Source organism: Centruroides vittatus, unplaced genomic scaffold (genome assembly GCF_030686945.1).
Source record: "Centruroides vittatus isolate TY-2023 unplaced genomic scaffold, ASM3068694v2 contig_344, whole genome shotgun sequence".
NCBI classification, from domain to species: domain Eukaryota; kingdom Metazoa; phylum Arthropoda; class Arachnida; order Scorpiones; family Buthidae; genus Centruroides; species Centruroides vittatus.
The window spans coordinates 503,266-528,762 of NW_027122169.1; the positions used below are offsets into that span (position 1 = coordinate 503,266).

General features: G+C 27.1%; 1 protein-coding gene across 1 annotated transcript in view; it reads left to right on the forward strand.

Annotated features, from left to right (window-relative positions):
- The first annotated feature begins 1,627 nt into the window (after window positions 1-1,627).
- Window positions 1,628-25,497, forward strand: part of LOC136974143 (serine/threonine-protein phosphatase 6 regulatory ankyrin repeat subunit C-like) — a 79,746-nt gene continuing 55,876 nt past the window's right edge. Inside the window, exons 1-2 of the mRNA XM_067268943.1 lie at window positions 1,628-1,986; window positions 7,335-7,604. Coding sequence (XP_067125044.1) covers window positions 1,984-1,986; window positions 7,335-7,604 — 273 coding nt within the window. The 5' untranslated portion in view covers window positions 1,628-1,983. The remainder of the gene's footprint in view (window positions 1,987-7,334; window positions 7,605-25,497) is intronic.

Here is a 25,497-nt window from a genome sequence, read left to right on the forward strand (position 1 = left end):
TTATTTTGAGTTTTGGGAGTTATGTTAAACTTCGACTGCTATCACCAACTTTCCATCTAGAGTTTCATTTGCATAATCTTATAGTAACATTTTAATAATGTAATTGCATCCCACAAATTTAGGGTTTAAATATAGGTAAATTATGTTTTTATTTACATTTCTGTAACTAGTTATTGGTAGAGATAGACATTAGATATATATATATTTTTTATTTGCATATTAAACATGCTGACAAAAATAAGTTTGCTTAACTCGTGTCTCTATCAACATCTGCTTACAGAATTTTAAGTAGAATATTATTTAGTATCTCAGCCATACTTAAACCCTAAATTAGTGATATGTAATTCCACTTATTAAAGTTTTATCATGCAGTTATGCAAATGAAGCCATAGCAGGGACGTGTTGAGGTATCGGTTGAAGTTTAAAATAGCTCAAAATAATTGAAACAAAATTAAAAATAAATAATATAAGTAACTAAATATAACTATAAATTAAAGTTTTTAATCTTGTTTCCTCACAAGAGACCCTTTTGCCACGTACAGCAAGCAAAAAAAAAAAAAAAAAAAGTGTTTGCACACTGTTATTTTTGCTAACATCTAACATAAACGAATACAAAATAAATGATAAGTGAAGAATATTAATTTTACGTCTTTGGCTTTCGCACACACTTTACATGTTAGCTTACAGAGAGGCGCTATATATGCAAAATTAGTCAAAACTTGTTTAAGAAACAGCATGTCACAACACCGTCTTAGTTCTTTAGCTATATCAATTGAAAAAGCAATATCTTGTCAACTTGATCTGGAGAAAGTGATTGACCGATTCGTAAACGAAAAAGCGAGAAAACAATCTTAAAGTTCTTTAAAAAAAATGTATTATTATGTATTTGTTATGAAACTAAACTTGCATACATTTAGTCAATGAGGTCAAAAATAAAACATGTTTATGGATATTTATTGTAAAAGCAATTCAATGGTTAAATTTATTTTGTCATAGCTGTTTCTCAAGTTTACTTATGTAAAATAACGCTTATTGCAAATATTTTTTTTGCTCACTATATCATGATGGTTCCGCCAGGTTCATAATAGAAGCAGCTAGGTAATGAGGGATTTGATCCGATATATATTCGGGATCATTCATGGAAAAAGTCCAAAGGGTACGTCCACCAATGGACCAATTGGATAAAACTACTGGGCCATAGTTTTTCTTTTTTCTTTCTTGTAAGCACTAAGAGCGCCTTTTACACAAGCCCACAGTAGTTTCGGCCACGCCCGCGACGAAGCGACCGGATATTGAAAGACGAGGTCCGACATATCGGGAACAGACCACCCCGGAAAAATTTTCTGCTATTTTTTTAAACATGTCAAGCCCCATCCTTCAGCATCTATTGCGGGGCCGGCGAACGATGGGCATAACGAAAAAGACCCGTTAGTACTTAAATGTCAAAAAGAGTCAAAAACGAAAAAAAAATTTAATTCTTTATTTTTTAACAACAAAATAAAATCTAATATCACTTATAGATTTTTAGAACTGTAGATAAGATTTAAAAACAAAAATAATTTTGTTTTGAAGGACGATTAATTCCGCTAGAGGGCCGATTGAAAATCGTCTGCTTATCGAAAAGGAAGAGAAAATGCTTTCTGTAGGCGCCATTCGTAGTTTATTAATCAATTTAATCATAAATATGATCGGTAATATAACGACGTTATAAATTCAGATTCTTATAACGATTATTTTTAATAGATAGAGTAAATAATTGTAAAGATGTTTATGAAATACTCTACTGTGCACGCGATTGTTTCTTGTTACCATGTCAACGCACGCGATTTATATCGATTCGTTGATTACTATGGAAACGTATCATGCAACACGTCGATTCTATCAGTTCTTCAGAATATATTTTACCGTAGATGAAATCATGACAAGTTTGAAGATTTATGAATAAGGATGTCTTCGTTCTGTGCTATATAGGTCAACGCTGGAATGGTAAAGTTTCACATCTAATATATATTTTCTTTAAGAAGGTTATTGTGTTAATATAAGCTTATACTTCTACAATTTCCATTCAGTTTTCAATAATTATATAAAATCTGTGATATGATCTAACTATTAACATAACCAGTTTAAAATATTGTATTATATTAATAATAAAATTGACAATCATTTGGCAAAGTCACGTGTTAAAATCATTTGTCATTATGTTAATGTTTTCACTTTATTTTAAGTTATTTAGCAGTCTAAAATATAATTTAACTAATTTTAATTATAAACTAAAACTTTCTTTTTTTAATGTTCATGTTGATATATTGAAATTTTTGTTTTAGGTAATTAAGAATATTTCATTTAATTTAACAAATTTACTTGTGATTTGTTAAACAAAATGTTTCTGAAATATAGTTTGCCACGGTTTTTGTCGGCAAAGATTTAGGTCGTTATATGTGTTAATTGGTTTGGTTCGATGGGATGTGGCAACGTAACACATGGGCGTTCTGCCAAGGTGGAATGCCTCCCGGGAGGACTTTCTGTGAGAATCTGGCCTGTATTTAAGTGTTAGACGCACGAAGGAAACCTGGAAAACTGCGTGCGGCCGACCTGTTGGCGGGCTCGAACCCGTGACCGACTGTCAGTATTTGGTGGTTTTATCCACTTGGCCACCAGTGGGCAATGTGTGTTAATATAGATTTTAGTTGTACTAGAATGACACATCTACCTAGAATTCCTATTTCCACTACATTAAATTCTTTTTCTGTGTCAACATTTTTTTTTTAATTTTCTGGACTAGTGACAGTTGTTTCCTTGATTAATGTATTCATGAAATTAATAAATTTTATTTTCTGGTTAATGTTTTTAAAATTACAGATTGAGAATTGTACTATTTGATTCAACTCAGTTTGAAATTTTAAAGCTTTATTGTCACAATTTTGTATTGAATAAAAGTGGGATGATAAGTGAATAATTTTGGTCATTTTAGTTGAGAATATATTTATCAAATAGTTATGAATATTTAATTTTTTACATATGGATTTAGATCTGAAAAGTTATTCATACTTTTTTTAAGTATGGTAGTGAATGTTTAAAAGTTGCTTAATAATTTATTCCCTTAATCACATCCAAATTAATAGTTAGAACAGCTTCCTCACATTTTTACTTGATCTTTAGATATCTTAATTTAAAGTTTGAATATAACATTAAATATTTTTTCTAGAAACGTACTATTATGATGTCATTAATTATAAATTGTGAATGTAATGTATGAAATTAATAAATAAACTTTTAAACACAATTATTTTTATTTTTATCTTTTCAAAATTAATTAATCAATTTACTTTAAACTTATTATTTAAAATATTTTAGTGTCTATAAGTGTTAACCTAGTTATTTTAAACCATAAAAGTTTAGAAATCATATATTAATTTAGAAAAAGTTAAGAAATTAAAGTTCAATAAATTTTTACAATTTGTAAAAAATATGTTAAGATTAATTCCAGTGAACTATATGTGGACTTTCAGTCTGGACACATTGTTTCAATTCAAAATTTTCTTGGAAATGGAGTTAGATAGATGACCAGCATAACTCAGTTATCAGTACAGTGGCAAGACCCCACTAAAATCTAGATGAGATATGGAAAACTTAGGAACTATAGACCTCTATTAACTATATATAAACTTCCTGTCTGGACCAAACATCACATGATTTTTTAAATTAAAAGATGATTAAAAATTGCAGCTTAGCATTGTGACAATGTCATAATAAATAATTGTTCATTTATTTCTACAATCTTGAGCAATGCCCTAAGGCAAGTAATGACTTCCCCCTACAATAAACACACTTGTAATAACACAATAAAATTAAAAAGTTAAAACTAACAACAAAAATAAAAATCTGTTGGTATGTACAGTACAAAATAATAAAATATTTTTTTTTGTCATTTCTATGTACTGAATATTACTTAATAAGAAATTAATATGTTCAATATTTTTGATATTTTTGTTAAAAGGATTTCAAGAACAAGATAGGCAAATACAAACATTTCAACACCCAATGTTTTAATAATAAGCTAAACGATTGCCATATTAAATTGGGATATTTTACTGCTACTATCATTAGTTATTGATAGCAGCAAAATATCATGATTTAATATGGCAATCATTTGGTTTAAGATAGGCAAAAATGAGCTATGCATTTCTCATTTTATTTATGAAAATTCATATGACTACTGGTTAAGGAAACCGAAAACTTTTTTTCAGAAGTACTTTTGATTATTCCAGTTCAATAAGTGGTGTTTATCTCTTCTTAGAACATTACAATACATTTTATTTACTTATAAGTTTATTATAAAATAAATAAGTAGGTTTTTTTTTAATGATAAATATTGATATTTTTCAGGTTTAATACAAAATTTAATATATAAAAGGTTAATGAAAATTGTTATTTTTGCAATAAAATTTATTATAAAGAAATTGCTAATAATTTTGAAATGATTTAAGAAAATATAAGTACATTAATTTTGTAGTTGAAAAAAAAATAATGTTATTTTTGTATTTACATTTTATATATTATAATTTTTTGTTGTGCTATTGACTACATTAAGTGTATCTTAGTAACTACTATAAATTTTAATACTTTCATATATAATATTTTTAATGCAAATATACTAATAATCACATGCTCAAGTTTTTAAAGTAATATAATTAAACTTTTGTACAGTACATTGCATAATAACTTATGTATATTATTAATTAAGGACCATCCATTAAGTGCATAATTTTTGAATCACTTTTAACCCCCTCTTTCTGTTGTGTACAATGATGTATACTTTTGTCAAGTTCTCTTCCTTTTAATTACATGTATAGTACTTGTACAATATTTTTTTAACATTGAAGAAATGATTTAAAAACATTCTACAAATATTTTCAAACTGATAGTTTATTCACATAAGTAGGCTTATAAAAACAAATTTGTATGCCACTAGTATCACTAAAAAAAGTTCACATAGATAATGCCTCCCTCCATCCATCCTCATATAAAATGATATACAGTTTAAGGGGGAGAGAGGAGTCAAAAAAGACTCCTCTCTCCCCCTTAAACTGTACTTTCAATTAATGGATGGCTCCTAATTTATTACTTTTGTTGTTGAATTAAATATTATATAGTAATATAGTTTTGAATATATTCAAAGAAATTATTTTGTTACAGTAAATATTGAATAATTAATTAATATTGCATTCAAACATAAACCCAACTTAAAATGCTTTATCTCTGAGGAAAGTAGTTTAAATTGATTATTTCATAATAAATTTCCAAATAGTTTTGGCAGTTTTGTACTATTGTTTTATATTTACTTACTCTTACGTAACAATATTAAGCTCATTTAAAATCAATCATCTTCATACACCGGGATGAAATACAATAAACACACTTACGTAAAACCAGGTAACCGGAGTGGTTGATTACAAGGAACACTAACGTTTTTGAAGACCCGAAGATGGCCCTTTCAGCAGCATGGCAGATTCTGCTAGAGGATAATTTTTAAAAATTACCATCAACATCGTTAAGAAGCGCATGCTCTTTACACAAATCATCACTTGTTTCATTTAAATCTATTGGAAGGTTTCCACGTGGCATGATTCGAATGATGGTTTTTTCAAAAGAACACTATTCGATTCTCAATGTACAGCTTCTCTTTTTTTACTATATCACCTGAAGAAGAGCCCAGACGGGGCTTCAAAAACATTAGCGTTCCTTATAATCAACCACTCCAGTTACCTGGTTTTATGTAAGTGTGTTTGTCTCATTTAAATAAACATTTTATAGACTATTCTATTTTTAATTAAATTTGATTAGAAGAAAAACAAATCTGATATTCTAATTAAACTTAATTTTATTCTGTGTTTAATTAATATCAATATTTGCTTTTTTTTGTTATATTAAATAACAAAAATTTAAAATTTTTTAACTATTGTAAGCAATAGTTAAAAAATATATACAGTAGAACCTCTATTATCCGGACTAATTGGGGATGAAGGTAGTCCGGATAAGGAAAAATCCAGATAATTGAAAAAATAATAATTGACAGTGAAAGACATGTACATACACTATGAATAATTTTTATTTGTCTAGACTTACATATAGCTTCAATATTAAATTATTTTTTATTAAGAAATTTAATTAACGATTTTTGTTTAAAGCTAGCTGTTCTTTTTGAAGCTGCTAAATCGCGAATATTTTTAAGACATATAAGTTGTCCTGAGTTACACTCTTCTTAGCTCTCAAACCACTTCATGGCGACATCTAAGCACTGAAAAGCTTCAGAATGTTTAGGACCATTATCTCTTGCTTTGGAAATCTTTTCTTTGTCTTCTCAATCTTGTTCGTCTGAGGCAGATACATCTTTAATTATTTCCTCATCATTCAAAATTTGGAATCCAGGATCGTTCGTATCGCAATTTAACCACTTGCTTACATAATCTTCGTCACATTCAGCACATATTGAAATTTGTGCTATTGCTTCCGCAATGTCTCCTAACCACTTTCTACTGTGTTACTGGAATTTACTAATGGTCTTTTCAAAATTTTGTTCCATGCCTTCCATAAACATAAACAGTGTCGCAATTCTCCAAGTGCAAATCAGCAAATTTGTACAATTTTTGTTTATTTTGTACAATCCGGATAATCGAAAATCCAGATAATAGAGGTCCGGATAATCGAGGTTCTACTGTAATTATATTTTATTATATTTAATTATATTTTATTTAAATAAAAATCAAGAATTTTCTCAACAGGTAGGTTTCATGTTTTTATTTGTTTAAATTTAATTTTAACTAATCCATTTTATAACCTTGTGTTTATATATAAATAATTAACAATATTGACCTATTTAAAATTTGTATATATATATATATATATATATATATTTTTTTTTTATTAACTGTTCCATTACGTTCTTTTTTAAATGCTTTAAGCATGACATTTTCTTTTAACTTTAAACTTTACTTGAAGAATTTGCATTAATATTAATAAAGGAATTAACATAATTTTTTTTTAATTTTTATTTTAATACTGCTTTATATTATGTACATTTTTATATTATTTATTAGAAAGTTGATACTCATTTACATATAAAACAATAAAATATGGAATTTCTGTACTACATACTGATAATATATTTTGTCTTAAGAAAATGGATAATACACATAAGATTAAATAGTATGAATCAATAGAACATAAATATTAAAATATTTTTTAAAAATAAAATATAAAATATATATACATGTTTTCTTTTTCACTATGCTTTCTAAAAATTTTAATATTCAAAAAGATTTAATTGTTTTTAGTGTATTGCCCACCGTTCCCGAATGACTAGTCCAACAACCTTGGCATCTACTGCCTTCACATCTAATCTTCCTCCAGTACGGTCAGTACGTCAAATGCCACTTCCATTAATGGCATCAGTAAGTGATGATCCAATTTCTCTTTGGCTTAAATTGGGTGCCTTAGAAAAATTAGAACAAGTTGTTCTTGATGGATATGGTGATCAATTATATGGAAAAACATCCAGAATACCTCAAGTTAATAAGTTTTTAAGACAGATACCAGTGTTTCAGGTAAGAATTTTTTAATGATTTCATGAGATTTGTAAAGATAATTTAAACAAAAACTACAGAAATTAAAAGTTACTTTTTTTGTAAGCATGAGGAAAAAATCTAATCTCCATTACATTTAGAACATTTTATTTTTCCACTAATAGTTGGATTTTTCAATAGCATAGACAGGTATCTCTAATTAATTATTGGGCTGCAATTTGAAAAAATTGTAGACCTATAAATTCCCAGTCATTTGTTTTCCATCTATATGTCTTTCCTTATTCTTGAGAATGATGATAGATAAATGAAATTCAAGACCAGATATGGAAAGTTTAGGGGCAAGAGGCCCCAATTAACTATATATGAACCAATGAAAACTGGAAGATACGTTCGTATTAAATTTGTCAACTTGGACTTAAATTATTAACAGGACTGTTAAACTAGTGTTAAGTATTAATGCAAAATTGAGCAAAAGTATGTGTACAGGAGGCTCAATAAAGAAAGTCTGTTTTTAAGAACTTTTGCTCAATTTTGCATTAATACTTAACACCAGTTTAACAGTCCTGTTAATAATTTAAGTCCAAGTTACAAATATAATACTAATTGAAATAAGGACAATAAGGGAATAATAATTATGGAAGATACGTTATTTCAATTTTAAAATTTTCCCCTAAAAGGAGTTAGATAGATGGTTGGCACAACTCAATTGTTAAAGGAAAAGGCAATATTAATTTTAGGTGGCAAGCATATATTTTAAATTAAATAAATCAAAAATATGATTAAAAATTGCAGCCCGGCATTGTGACAATGTCACAAAAAGTAATTCCTTGTTAGTATGGCAAAATTTGTTTATTTTCATTTTTTATTTAGTCTACAGATAACAAAATTGAACTTTGTATCAATCAAGTGTAAAATAAAATTTGAATTAGAAAGAGTTAACCTAAGGGTTTTGAGTACTGTAATAAAGAGCAATTTTTATTCTATTTGGATACTTTTCCCCCAAAATTCCTGTCTTTTCATTTATTTGAGTGAAAATTGTGACTTTAACCACTTTAATGTAAAAAAGGTAAATTGTTCTTTCAAATATTATGGAAAGGAATATCATGTTATATCAATTTTATAAGTTATCCAGATAATTTCTCCTGATCATAAGTATATTCATATTTAGATTATAAGAATTTGTTACGAGTGTCAAAATGTTTTATTAAAATAGTTGTAAAGTAACTTTTTAATTAACATATTAAATAAATATATTACTCTACAGTAAATATTAATTAGAATAACATTCTATAAAAAAGACAAACATCAATAACCTCAACATTTTGAATTTAAAGTAGTAATTTGAAATTTGAATCCAAACATTTAGAAAAGCTAAGCATTTCTTGTTATCAGTTTGCTTTTTAATAGTTTATTTAATTAGTTAGTATCCACATTAATAGGTATTCAATTTTAAAATTGTTATTATTGCTATTGTTTTGAAGTAAAGGTCAGCTCATTTAGCATCTTAAAATAATTTTGAACAATCATACCATTTATTATAAAGTTACTTTTGTAATTGTATTAACTATATATATACAGCGAAATTCTATTAGTCTGGTATCTGGTATGCCGGCAAACCTGATAATCTGGCATGTTGAGCTCATTGTCGGGGGATGAGAGTTATTGGTGCACTGAGTAGGTTGTAGTTAAGATTTTCTTGCAAAAAGCATTCAAAACATGCCATTCTTGTGAGTTCTCCTTTTAGAGATGAGGAATTTCAAGACAACATGATGCTGTGCTAGTTAAAACCAGTTAACTTGTGCATGATTTTTCTAAAGACTTTTCCAAAGATATTAATGCACAGGTTTGATATGAGAAGCAAAAATATTTACCACACTTAGAATCACTAATTATCATGAAAAAGCTACAGTACATTACTATTCATGTACGTACTTGAATAATTAGAGTTTGTATGTATTTATATGCAATAAAAGTGTATCTTACAAAGCACAAAGTAAGGATAGTGTGTTCTTGTTTCAAGCTAACCAATGGTAGAAATAGTCTGGAAAAATTGAAATGATTTGTTAAACAATTATAAAAGATGGATTCATGTACTGTTACATTTAAAGATATGTAAAATTGTGACCAGCAGATCAGAAAACTGGAAAAGCTTCCACCATCCAATAAAGCACCTATCTGATAATCTTGCATTGCATCAGTCCCAATGATGCAAGTTAATGGAATATCACTGTATGTGTGTGGGTATGTGTGTATTTTTTTTTCAAAATTTAATGAATACAGTTGATAATGTTATATGTTTGTATATCTATTTTCCCAGCACTGATGTATTTAACCTGAATACTTTGTGTTTGTTTTTTACCTTTATTCATTAGAAATTTAAAAATATCTTATACTAATATATAATCTTTGCATTTATTACTATAAAATATTGTATTAGATTGAGTTAAATTTTTCACTTTTTGTAACTATTCTAATTATTTTAATTCATCTTAAATTTAAAAATGTTATTTTGAATAGCATTTAATTTTTTTATGATTTAGTTACAGAATCTGTAGACATAGTGTTGATATTTAAAATATTTAACAGTTGGTACATTATTATAAATTCATGTATAATGCAAGTAATTAAAAGTGAAAAAAGAACATGTGTACATGCAAACAAGTTAGAATATTTCATTTATTTTTAATTGTTTACATGCTTTAACCAGATGGCATAAATATCATTCCAATAATTTCTAAATCATTTTTTTTCATATTGAGAAATAATTAGAGAGCTTTTTCTTTGATTTGATTGTTGCTAACTAGCATGTCAGAATTATAATTTGATATTAGGAACTGCATCAAAATTAACAATTTTCCACTAAATTGATTGTCATTAGGTAACTTGTAGTTTCAATAAGTAGAGCATTTCTTTTAATATTGCTTATAATAATGATAATTATTACTATATTTAACAACAGATATGGAAATATTTATAAATTTTAATGATTGGTATGACTTCTGGTGCATACTGACTGAATATCATCTCTATGTAGGTTGACCATAAATTGAAAATATGAAAAAGAACATTAAAATTTTTTCTTGCAAACTTTTTGGAAAATAATAATCACTCATAAAATGATGTTTTCTTATTATATTTTTTATTGAACATTGTGTAATTATAATAGTTTGTTTATTAAAATCATTTTTTAATTAAACAATGCTTAATAAAAAATTATTTTAAATAAAACAATACATTAAAAATTAATTGTATTTTAATGAATGTTTTTCTTGTCATATAATTACTTTGTTTTGTTAGATAATTGTATAAAATTCATCACAAGTAACTGTACTGTAGATGTACAAAATTAAAACCATTGAATCCATTGTGGTTATTTCAAGTCTGTTATTTTCATCTGTCCGCTGTGTTTTTATTATTGAAAATACTTGTTCTGTATTTCCATTATGGGCTGACATGCAAATAAATAGTTTCACAATTTAAAGAGTTCACTTTCTTTGTTCTTCTGTCTCAACAACAGAGGAAAAAATTATTTCATTTATCAATGTATGATGTGGAGATCCACTTTGTTTTCTTTTCTTTTATTTGTTATGAAATAAACTTTTTTAAAGAACTAGAAAATTGATTTATGAGATTATTTTCAATTTCTACTACCAGATCAATAATATATTCAACCAATATTTGAATTTCTTCCCAAAGTGGATGTTTTTCTAACAATATCCAATTGAAAAGTTTATATTTATTTAGGGTTTACATCACTTGCTTAAATATGCCAAATAAGTTTCGTAACAATCCGTAAGTTCAATTACAGAATTTTTCTGTTGTCATTCTGAAATATTGTAATCCTGAATAGTTTTTTATGTTATAGGAATGAAATGTTCTTGAATTCTGATTTCAATTACTAAATTGATGACAACCTTTCATGCTATAACTTTGACATCACATGATAATCTTCCAGCAGCAGCACTGAATTGCATTATGCAAAACATGGGCGGAACAACCTATATCTGGTATAGTAGGGTTTGTATCCTTCTTAGATTTTTGCAAGATGTTGTTTGTATTGTTATGTTTTTGTCCACCACAATTAGTGTTAGTATTACCTGCCCCAAAGATCTATTTTATTTTCAGGCATTGTTTTGAAAGTAAAATTTGCAATTGTTTCAGATGTTTCATGTTCTAATGTTTTGAGTTTCAGAGTTTAATCTGCATGCCATATTGTTTTGAAAGATAATATGTTAATGGTGAAACAATTTTTTTGGCTTTATGATTACTGGCATCTGTAGAGATACCAGAAAATATTGCATTTTTTAATTTATTCAATACTTCATTTTTATGAAATGGAGCAATAACATTTTAAATTAGAGCTGTGGTTTTAGTTTTTTCACAAGAAAATTTTGTGGCAATTGTGGAATTTAAAAATTTATTTTGAAATAGTTTGTTGTTGCAATCTGCAGGCCAAAATGATTGGTGATGTTTTAAAATATGATAAGCTACCGTCAGTTCTGATATTATTGTTGACTCTTTCTTGGTAGAATTTTTTTAATGAAAAAAATATTTCAGTAGATTTTGATGTTTCTGCAAAAGATGAAAGGAACAGTTTGTTTTTGAGACTGAATATGCTGTTTTATATCTGATCTCCTGTGGGAGATGTTAAAATACAAGGAACAAAGATTACATAGTACTTCTTCATTAGTTCAACTTTTTTTTTTTTTAACTCCATTTCTGTTTGAACTTTTTTTTGTAAATGCATTTTCTTTTTAGCATTTCAAATTTTAAGGTAGGTCTAAAAAGTAAAAAAAATAATAAGTTGTTTTGTTTTTATAGCATATGGCACACAAAATTGTCAATTAGATAAATTAAAGTTTGTAGGTGAGCACTGTTTGTTGTGATCACATTTATCAATTGAATATTGATTCTATTAAATGGTTATTCTAATAACTGAAAATTGGATATACGTTATCTCTAAAGAAAACAAAAATAAAAACAATAATATAAAGAATCAACTTACAGTTACCAAAAGAACAAAATTAACTAATACTAAAAAATATACAAAATTTAGATTATGTAATATGTTACATAATTATTTAAAATATTCATTTATTTTTGCTTGTCTTGCATTCATATTACAGAGTATATACTGTATAATCAATAACTGCCTCAAAAATGACATAAAAATATCTAAATTCATCTAAATCTAATATCCAAAAATACAATTTTAATAAATGATTTAAATGCATTGGATTTTACTGTTTTGAATTGGTGGTCACAATAAATGGTGCTTACTGTGGTTACTTTACTTACATATTCTCAGGAGTATAAATAATAAAGCTAAGATAAATTAAAATAATAAAAATTGTAATATATATTTGGTGTTTAGCATGAACAATAACTTTAAACACAGTCATTAATAGTAATTTTCATAAAGTGGTTTGAGATTATAATTAGTGAGCTTATAGAAGTACACTTGTTGCAGCTGATTTCATGAAGATACATGAAGTCATTCAAACCATTGAATGAACTCGCTCGAAATATATTGATCATGATGTAAATATATAAATAAAGAAAACAGGACATTTAAGTGTTTTGACAAAGGTTGTCAGGACAATGGAACAAATTGTAGAAAAATGGGACATGTCCCAAAAAAACAGGATATCTGGTCACCCTATCTCTGTGTAGACATTTCAGTAGCAATATTAATCCTATGTTATTATTTAACTTAGATTAGAAAACAGATTTATGTATATATAAATCTATTTATAAAATTTTATTGATTTTAAATAGTCTTCTCTACTAATGAAAACTGGATTTGTATAAACCCTAAAATAACACCTTTAATACCTTAATTCTCCAGTATAAAACAATACTAAAACTAGAAAACGTTTTTGATCTAATACTAAGATCTCTATCAAGACAATTAATGTTCCAATATTTGGAATGCAAATCAAACAACAATATATTACAAGACTAAGAAGAAAAATTTAAAAGTAAATAATTACTGTGAAATTTCACACTTGCAGTATAAAGTGAACATATAAGTAAAATTATTTTACATTGATAATTTAACAACCATTTTTCTGTTTAGCAATAATGTGACATAACAGTTCAGTGTGGACAATACAATGACGTAAAACATAAAGGAATAAATTTAAACCAATAAATACCCATAACCTTTTTATAATGCTACAGTTTAAAACTATGTTTAACATATACAATTGTATTGTTCATAAAGACTTTCATTAAAAGCAGTAGTCAAGTACGGTATCATTTTACATCATACTTGACAACGTGCCATCACAAAATGCTTGCCATGCATATGACATGCTCTTTTCCTTCTTGAAGTTAATGCATACCCCTTTTGCTTGTGACTTGAAAATCTTCAGTGTTTCCAGTGTTCTAATATGTTCCAATTGGTTGGCCTTTCTAATGATTGTAATATCCTGGAGATTAGTGTGCACATATATGGATATGTTTCTTGTTAGTAATCTCATATCTATGTTCAGCTAGTTGCTTAGGGATTGTCTAGTTTATATATGGATTGTTTAGCTTATATACGGATTGTTTAGTTGATCCTATGTATTCATGATATTTATTGAATCTGTCATCCCTTATAGGAACTTTGTATACTCCATAACCTCTCTTTGTTGACCACATCTTTTCCATTGCAAAGTAGTTTGTAAATTGTGACATTATGCCTGTATACCAAACCGGCCTCTTGTTTAGCAGCTAATTCCTTGTATAACAAGTTCATATCCTGATCAAAATCAACTAAGATGTACTGTACATAGGGTTGTTGGATTGTGTTACGTTGGTGTGGGTGACTAAGGTGACTTAAGGGAAGATGGTTAGAACCTTAAAGTTTGTGAGTTTTTTGACATATGACTTCACCACTACATTCACAACACTGCAATATTTAGGTTACATATTAATTCATAGTCTGCAAAAATAATATTCTCTTTCTGTTGATATTTAATATAGTTCTTTTAATTTGTAGATTTCTTTCAAATAGATTAGTGATTAGAAGGTGATTTATTTCCTAATCAAAACTATCTTTAAACAAAATACATCTACAAAGTAAGAGAAATTATAATATTAATAAAAAATTTCTTATTTGAACTTAAACAAATAACCTTAATTCTAAAAGTCAATATATATATTTTATATTTTTTTATAGTTTTAAATATTTTCAGAATAATTTTAATTCTGTATTCAGAACTACAATGAAAAAGAAACAGATTCAATTAATGTTTTATTTTAGAATGTTTTTAATAATGTTCACAACTTTGTTTTTATAATTCTGACAATGGAATTAAAATTATTTTATAAATATTAAAAGTCTTAAAATATTTTTAAAATTTACTTCTTGTATTAAGCTGTTTTTTAAAATTTCATTTTATGAGTATTCTGGAAATTTTAATTTAAAATCACAAATGTATGGATTGATCATATGATGACACTAAACAAAGATATGACTAAAGTTTAAACTATGTTTATCTTTAAATTGATCAAACTAAAATAATATTTTCAAAGTAAAAAGTTAAAAAAAAAAAAAACAAAAATGAAAGTGGCTCTATAACTCTATAATAATGTAGCAAGAATATCAGATATAATTAAGAATATATCATTTGAATTATTTGAAGCAGTAAGAAAACAGAATGAATAACTAACATATAAACAATGGAGAAACTGGATAATAATGTAGAAGGGGAAAAAACATAGTAAAAATTAAAAGAAAAGTAAATAATTAATTGGATTATATGTTCTTAAATACAGTATGATTTTACATTTCAAATAACATTATTAATATTATTTATATAATATTTTGACTGCATTAATGCAGAAAGTATTGGATTATGAATAATTGTGCAACTTAGAACAAGAAGGGTGTATATCAACTGACATTCATTTTGCATAATAAGACAAATCAGTGTGTAACATTGTATTACATTAATAATAAGTCAGATAACCTGTTACATCTGTTACTGAACTTAATGTGGCCTACCTATCAGCAAATAATTTTCAGCTTGTGAAGTTTGTGTGATGTTAGCTATTAGCTCCATAGGGATATGCCTTTCTTGCTCAAAAACTGACTATTTTTTTCATCCACTTAAGTTTATAATTACTGTACCTAATGACAAGATATATTGATAGGATATATTGGCAGAAAAATGTTGAAAAATGTTAATGAAATGTTGGTTGGGATACATCTTTCTTGTTCTAAGTTGCATGACTATAAGAATGTAATCAAATAAGCATTTTTATTCCAAATAAACATTAAAATTTAATTTTCTAGATACAGAGTTGATTATCCCAATTGGTCAATTCCATTTTTTCTTCAGTTGTATCTTTTAAGAAAGACATTTGAATAAAAGCATAGAATTACATAAAAATAAATTACTTTTATTTATTATCTTAGTTGTGATTACAATATTTTGAGAATGTATTTCTTTATAATTTCTTCAAAATACAATTTTAAAATGAGATTACATTAATATAAATCTTGTAAGGTTTATTTATTTATTATTTTATAGACAATAATTATAAAAATGCAAAACTTTATAAAAATAAAGATTTTTTTTAAAATATAGGAATTTTTATGAAATTTAACTTGTATGCAGGCAATTTAATATTTTATTCTCTTGAATATCTTCAATCATATTCGTGAACATAAGCTCATCATAGATTAAAAAATTGAAAAAAAATTAAATATGATCTTCAATTGCTGGGAAAAAAGTTAAATCTTATTCTCATGTTCAAAAATATGAGAACAAGATTATTATATTATTTACTGTAGTCATGCTATTTTAAAAATTGTTGAATAAAAATATAAAGAAAGAAACAGAATTAAGAAATAGATTATTTTTAATGATATTAATTTTTAATATAGAGAGAAATTTATCAAAATAAAATTTTCTCATATAAAAACACTAATCAAATAAATGATTGAATTCATAATTAGTTGTCTATTATATTTAAATAATATTTAAATTATCTTAAATAAATAGATAAAAGGTAGATTTTTTTCCCCACAAGTTCACAATTTCAGTTGCATTATTATGTTAAAAATCTGAATAATATTAAAACTTATTTCTATTCATATTAATATTAATATTTTATATTTGGAAAATATTGAAGATATATAAATTTTCAAAGAGAATATAAAAAGAAAATTTTTTATTATTATTGATCTACAACATTCTTCTAATTAACAATGACTTAGATTGATCTACTAAAATGATATTTATAACTTTACTTTCTTTCAGAAATAACACCGATAAAGAAAATGCTATCATAAAGTTATAGAAAAATATATGTGAATTTTAAAATGATACAAATTAAATTTTTCAGTTGTTACAATAATATTTAAATAGAAAACAATAAAAATATTTTAAAAGAAATAAATGTTATCTAATATATCATTTTGGAAATGAAGTTTTTGATAGTTTTTATTTTGGCTGAAAGCATACTTAGAATTAGCAAATTATCACTATCATTAGTTTTCTTTCACCTTTCATGTAGGAATTTCCTGATGAGTCAGGTCAAAGAAATCGTGGGACTTTAATGATGAAGAGCTTCACAATTTTTGGAATCTCATCTATCATTTGAAATGGAAGTTGAAAGAAATGATGTATCCAAGAACTATCTTGAAAAACAGTTAAACAATTAATATAGGCAATAAAGGTATTATTTAAAAGTGTATTTAAGAACAAAAATTTATACTTATCACTATTTATGACTTTTATTTTTTTGTAATAATTATATCTTCCTATAAGTCTTTCTCTCCAATATGTAGATAATTATTAAATGATGATTATAAGAAAACATAAACCTATATTTGTTAAAGTAAAATAAACATAGCAACTACTTCAATTTTAATATAATAGAATGAAGTCGAATGTAGATTGTGTTTGTAAAATTTAAATTTTTTTTTTGAGTACATAAAACAGTTTTTTTTAAAAATTTCAAGCACATTAGTTCATTTCTAGGTGTTCAAATCAAGTTACAAATGATTAAGTGTTATATACCAGGACTGTAATCTGTATGCATATGCAAGTTATTTTTTCATATAGTGACATTTGTAATCTATTAATATATGGCAAAAATATAAAATTAGAATCTGATGTATAATAAAATACAGTGGAACCTCGGTACACGTCTGCTTTAGATTACGTCCAATTCGGAATTGGACGAAACAACTTTTGTTTGGTATACGACTTAATTCAATTATACGCATCATCTATGAACAAGTAGCACCATCGGTGTACTAGACCAGACTAGACATTCGCGGTCCCACGGTTTATAACTTTGTTAAATTTTCTGATTTTAATTTGTAAGTAAAATTTTATTATTTTTATTAATCATGAATTGCAAAAAGGCAAATGAAAAGCAACAGAAAACTAAAAAAATGACTAGAATCACAATGGAACTGAAAAAAGAGATTGTTGAGAAATATGAAGGTGGCATGGGTGTTCGAGATTTAACTGTTGCATACCATATTCCGAGAACGACAATATCGACAATCGTGAAAAATAAAGACATTATTAAATCTGCTAACGTTGCGAAAGGGGTTTAATCAATTTTTAAACAGATTATTAGTATTAAGGAGAGTTTGATTTGATTTTATTTTGATTTTATGATTTAAATAATATAATACAATATACTGTAATAACTTCAAAAATATATAATAAAATTTATTTTTTTATTAATGTGCTTAAATAGTGTTTAAATTATTTTACAACCCCATTAATATATCATGTCAAGAGGGGTTTTTTTTACATGAGAACGGATTAATCATTTTTACATTACTTCTTATGGGAAAGGTTGGTTTGTTATATGCCCTATTCGGTATAAGTTCAAACATCAGGAACGGATTAAGGTCGTATACCGAGGTTCTGCCGTACTAAAAACAAAGATTATTCTTAGTTCTAAAACAAGTAAAAACTACTTTGACTTAATCCGACTTTGAGGAACAAATACAAGTTAAATAGACAAACTAATAATGAAACAAATCTGAAACAAACTGACCTATAATGTTTATTAAATATTTTAGTGGAAACAAAAAGTTGTACAGTAATTTTATTGTATTAAAAAGAAAAAATAAACTACGAACACAGTAAATACTAAATGTAAGTAAAAATAATGTTAATGAGATCTTTGACATCACTTAGATTAGCCATAATTTAAAAGTTGAGAATATATGGCAAAAGAGATAATCTTAAACATTGATCAAAGCATTCATCACTCAAGGAATTTTATTTCTAATTTTAAAGTGTTTAGAAAATGCAGATTTCATCAAATGTTTGGAACCATAACAGGATATACCCAGAGTTGACATCACAATTTTTGTGATACAACCATTTTTACTATTCTAAAAGTTCTGGCATTGTTTTTCACAGATTTTTGGACTACAATTTTCAAATTGCAGACTTATAAATTTCCATTGACATTCATCTGTCTTGAGAATGGAGTTGGATAAATGAAAGTCGAGATAGCTTAGGGGCAGGAGACCCTAATTAACTGTATATGAACTTAAGATCAAGATGGAGGTTATATGATTTCAATTCAAAAACTTTCTCCAGAACAGTCAGATGGCCAGTATGACTCTGTTTATATTAGGAAAGGTATGATGTACAGGGGCAAAACACTACTAAATTTCAGAGCATATATTTTAAATTAAATCAATTAAAAATATGATTAAAAGTTGCAGCCCAGCATTGTGATGATGTCCAGCATTGTGATGATGTCAGAATATGTTTTGTTTATATAAAATGTTTAAAATTTCTTTAAAATTACATTAAATTAAAATAGTTATTTTACAATATAGTAATGCTTCCTTTCTTTATGTGTAAATCAAGATGTTATAAAAATTTAATTGTAGCAATAAATGTAATAACAATTAAGAAAATAACAGATAAATAATTAGCAAAATATGTAGATTAATATGAGTAAGAGCTATATGTAAATGAGCAGAAATTATTGTGACATCATCACAATTCTGAGTTGCAATTTTTAATCATATTTTAAATTCGTTTAATTTAAAATGTGTGATCAGAATCTCAAATTATTAGTGTTTTCCCCTGAACATCATACTTTTCCTGACAACAACAGAGGCATGTTGGCCAATGTTATTCTGTTTCAGGGAAAATTTTTGAATTGATATCATGTGACTTCTGGTCTGTACTAGAAGTTTGTAAATAGTTAATCAGGGTCTCCTTCCCCTAAGATTTCAATATCTGGTCCATTTTAATTAAATATATACAATAACTCTTATTTATGCCTATATTCTTAAATTATGTATACAGTGGGTGATCGGTTAACAATTCAGTTAACAAACAAATTGGATAACGAACACTTTTGCGAAAGATTTTTATGTTCAGATTATGAACACCTCACAGAACAAACACAAGAAGAAGCAACATAAAATAATGAATACCGATTGGTCTTCCCTTTCTTCAGGCAACGATTTGAAACTTTTCGGAGCGTGGGAGACGTTGACATTGATGCTCAACCCACTATATACTGATAGTGGGTTGATATTCCTCTGAACTTTGAAACTCTCCCTTGTAATTCCAGCCTTTTATTTTTCTGACAGAAACAATTCTTTTATAGTATTCGCAAGACTGTCAAGCAGGCACTTGTTAAGTTTTGCGTCAGTTTTTATTTTCGAAAGGTGAGAGTATAATAGCAAAGGTAGAGAGTGGGCAGAAAATGTCTGATGCTGCTGGACAGTATGGCTTGAACAGGACTACAGTAGGCCGCAGTTCAATCTTATCTAAGAAAGATACAGTATAATCAAGAAGACTCAAGCAGCTTAAGGAGTAACAAAAATCATATCTGAGAAATAAAGAACATTGAAGAGCTCATAATGGAACCTGAAACTGATCTGATGACAGACAAATGCCAAGAACTCTTGAATGAAGAACACCAAGAAATTTGATGAGATATGTTTTCTTCTGAAAAAGAGGATTAATGCTGATATCTGCTATTAAAGATCTTTTGAAAAAGTGGGAGGATGTTAGGACAACGGTCTTAGAATGGCATCCAAACCAGGTTGAAGTTAATAGACTCAGGGATTACAATGCTACAATTACAATGCTATTAATTTCTTCTGAAAAATCCTGAAGAAGACAGAAGAGCAATCGACATTAGACAGATTCTTTAATCTCCACAAATGGAAAAAACATGACTAATAAAAATACAAGACTACATATATATGTATTTTTATTATTACGTATAAATAAATGTAGTAAGAAAGTATATATTTTTTATTTTTGGGGGTCTCCAGAATGAGTTAATCAAATTCCTATAAAAACCTGTAAATCGTAAATCGATAATCGGTTAACAAACAATTCGGATAGCAAACAAAGTCTTGGAACGGATTATGTTGGTTAACCGATCACCCACTGTATATATATATATGTATATGTGTATATATACATATACAGGGGGTGCAAAAGTAGGTATACAGCAGTTGAGAATCTGAGAAATGCAAATGCTTTGTATTCATTATTATTATTTTTATTATCTTTTTTAATTTGTACATCAAAATAAATGTTTTTTCTTCCTATTTTTTCCATAATAACAACTGTATACCTACTTTTGCACCCCCCCGTATATGTAATATACATATATAATTTAAGAATGTAGGCATAAATAAGAGTTATTGTATATATTTAACAAAAAAATGATGAAAGTCCTGTAAATAAAAAATGATTAAAACCTAAATTTTACAAATAAGGCAATTCTGTTATTTTTTTTTGCAAAGCGTTTTAACTTCATTTAGGAAAAAATTTACATGGGGAGATTCAATGGAAATTTATAATAAATATTCTGCTAGTACATCTATTTGCTAAAACAATTTTAGCTGGATTTCTCCTCAATTCTTGCACAAGTAGATATAAACATTAATAAATTGCGAATATCTAAAAAGCTGGTAACAATTGGAAGATATAAAAATTCATTAAAATTTTTACTTTTCATTATTTTCATAATGTTCTTAAAAGACTATATTTTACTTATTAACTTTGTTTTTATTGAAATGCAATTTGAAAAAAATTGTAGACCTATAAATTCCCACTGTTTTCCATCTGTTCTTAATCTCAAGAATAGAGCTAGATAGATGAAAGATGAGACCAGATATGGAATCCTTAGGGGCAGGAGGCCCCGATTAACTATATAAGAACATTCAGTGCAAACTTGAAGTCACATTATTTCAATTCAAAACTTTTCTCCCGAAAGCACTCTATTGGTATGACCAGTGGTGATATTCAGCGGGTTCGCACAGGTTCGGCCGAACCCATTGTTAAAATTTTCAGTTTCCCGAACCTTGTTAAACACATGGAACATTTCTCAGTGGTTTTGTTTTTTTTTAAAAATATATTAAAATATACGTATTATACTCTGTAATACTACTAAACTAGAGCCTTATACCCCGTTCGCACCGAGCATTTCAATCTAGATTGTGAGCAAGGTCGGGGACTATGTCTTGGTGCGATCTCTCTCGTTTCAATCTCGACCGAAACGAGGTTTAATCGCAATCGATTCAAGAGAGTTCTTGAAACTAGATCCAGTCATAAGAGAGATCCCACAATCTCACGCGTGTGAGATAATACAAGATGGCTGTGGAAGATGTGTTGGACTATGGACAGCGAAATAAAAAGGATATTACATTATGAGATATGATTACATCTGTCTACTATGAGTAGTGCCATTTAGGGTGAAAAATTTCTCTGCCTAAAAAAAAAAGGTCAACAGCACTAATATACTACCTGTTACCTGGTCTTCGTCCAGGGGTCGTTACGTTCCAAATACGCCACTGATTATTAGATATATCGCAAGAAAAGGTATTGTATTTATTTCTAGCCAAAACTTCCATTTCATTTGTTGGTGATTGTCAGGGAAAAATTTTCTGCTAGCGAACCCTTTGTTAAATATTTCGAATATCACCACTGGGTATGACTCTCTTCTTAATTAAAGGAAAAATATGATGTGCAGGAGCAAGCTAGTTATTTGAGATGGAGAGTATATATTTTAAATTAAATTAAAAATATGATTAAAACTTGCAGCCCAGCATTGTGATGATGTCACAATAAATAATTGCTCATTATAATTTTAATTTCTCTTCCTTTTTTTAAAATTGAAATGCTATGTTGTAAAATTATAAATATATAGTTTTACAGTTTCATTTTAGTCAGTATATGTACTGAAAAAAAAAGACTTTCATATTTTATTTGAAAATGATTTAATAGTTATCTAGTTTAATTCAGTATTTGATATAAAAATTAATTAAAATAATAATTAATCAGTAAGTTTATTCATTTTGTTTGCTATTATATATTAATTTCAAGTTTTTCTGTAAAAAATAAATGTAAAATGGAATTGACCAATAATCTGATTTATAATCAAAAAAAAATTTTTTTAAAGCTTTAAAAAAAAAATACATTAAAAGATAAAATTTGAAAATTATCGTTGTTTTTTGGAATTTGATAATTCTGCTATTAAAATTTTTCTTTTATTTAAACAATAAGTGAGGAGTTCTATGGGAAAAGGTATGTACCTAAGTTAATTTTGATGTTTTCAGGAATTCTGAAAAAATTGTTTTCTTTTTGCATGAGGTTTATTATGAAGTGAGAAAAATGTATATGTTCAATATGCTTGAGTAAAGTGTTTATGATAGTAAGGGAAACATCCATATCCATAAAACTATTTGATATGCATAATAAAACACTTCATTGAAAAAGGTATCTAAGTGCACTTGAATACTCTATTCCACAGAACTCAATTATTACATTGTGTTTTTAAAGCACAGAAATAATTATATTAATTAATTCAGTTTGTAGAAATCAAAATGTTATTTTATTTTTGTACAATGGAACCTCGCTTAACGAGCATAATTCATTCCAGAGTCTTACTCATAATGCGAAACACTCGTTAAGTGAAACAATTTTTCCTATAGAAATTAATGTAAAATACGATAATGCATTCCACACCAAAAAAATGCTCAAATGTTTTATGTATAACATTTATTTAAAAAAAATTGTACAATATACACTGTTAAGGAGCATGAATCATCATCAACTTTTCTTCTAGCATGGAATGAACCATCCTAGAATGAGAATTCGATTTGCAGAAACGAAAAAAAAATCACAGCTAATATGTTTGATAAACACTCCAAACAATATGCCAAATTCTTGGGTTATGTAAAGGCTATAATTAAATATTAGAAATTAATTAATTTTACTAGAAATAGGCAGTTATGTTTCCATCTTGTATTAAATTTAATAATTATAAATAGTTAATTTTTAATTCAGACATTTCTAAAATTTAATTTGGAATCAGTCATTAAATTTAATGACCCAAGAATTTGGCATATCATTTGGCGTGTTTATTATATAACGGGCTATGGTTGTTGATGTTTATAAGTAATATGTGTGAACACAAGTTTGGAAAAATGAGTGATCACAAGCAACACTAAGATACTAGCGGAACGAATGCTAAACACAGACTGATGGAGCATGCCACATGTGCACAATTTGGGACTTCCCCTCTCCTCATCACTCATTATGTGAAACATTGCTCGTTAAGCGAGGCAAATTTTTACAATTTGTTTTGCTCATTATGCGAAATACTTATTGTGCAAGGTGCTTGTTAAGTGAGGTTCCACTATAGTTGTATATTTTTTCATATAATATAAGAGGCTCACTTACAATAACTTAATACTGACTTGAACTATAATTAGAGATATTGCAAAAGCAGAAATAAGAATAAAATTAAGCTCATACTTTTACTTTAATAATGAGTATAAACCATTAAAAATGTTAACGTATCTTCATAGTAATGAAATACAAACAAGAAACTTTCAGTTATAAAACACAATGTCTTGATATTTAAATCACATGGTCATCTAAAGAAAGAAAGAAAGATTTAGATAGAAAAATGTTTTTGGCTGTAAATATAATCTAATTTAGATTATATCAATTGTTCAGATAGCAAGCATTCTGATTATTTCATCTAGTACTTTCTGTTATTCTCTTTTGCATTCTTTTTGATTTATTGGCCTGCAATTTGAAAAAAATTGTAAACCTATAAATTCCCACTGTCATTCATCTGTCTGTCTCTCCTTCATTAATCTTGAGAATGGAGTTAGTTAGATTACCCATATATGAACATTTGATACAAACCAGAAGTCACATAAAATAATTAACACTAGAGTGTAGTGGCATTACAATTACAATTTATTAGCGTAATTAAGAAGTACTCGCTAGTACTTTTTACAGCTTACATACACCATCCTCAGGCAAAAAACAAATTAAATACAATTAATTTTTGAACCTTTGGTTATTTTAACAAACTTTTTTTAAAAATTAACTAGGCACGTGGATAGAATGCAGAACAAAATTAATTTAAATTAAAATATATATATTTTTAAAATTATATAAGTGTATTGTAATTCATGTCAAAACTTTTAAAAATCAATTTAGTAATATGTACATGATTATAGTACATATATAAACACTGAATTACAAATTAAATTGTTTGAATAAGATTACCCACAATTGCAGGATTTCTATTTGTAGGTTTATTGCACAGTGTTAGGACAGATATATAGAGGTTCTCTCATATAAATAACTCCCTTCTATCATCTCACTGCTTAAGTAATTTGGTGTGAACCCAAAGCAGTAGATAACTTTGGTCTAGTACCCATTTAGATAACTCAGTTGCTGGTCTGTTGTTATTAATATTATCTTGATGTCCTAAGATACAGGACTATAACATTCTAGTAGTAATTCCAATGTAAATGATTTCCTCCCCTGAGAGTGTGTATTGTAATGGAATTTTTTAGACTTCCAATTTTTCATTTAATGTGATAGTGTCTTGATCATTACATAACACTATTTGTAGTGTAGTGTGGGAGCTATAG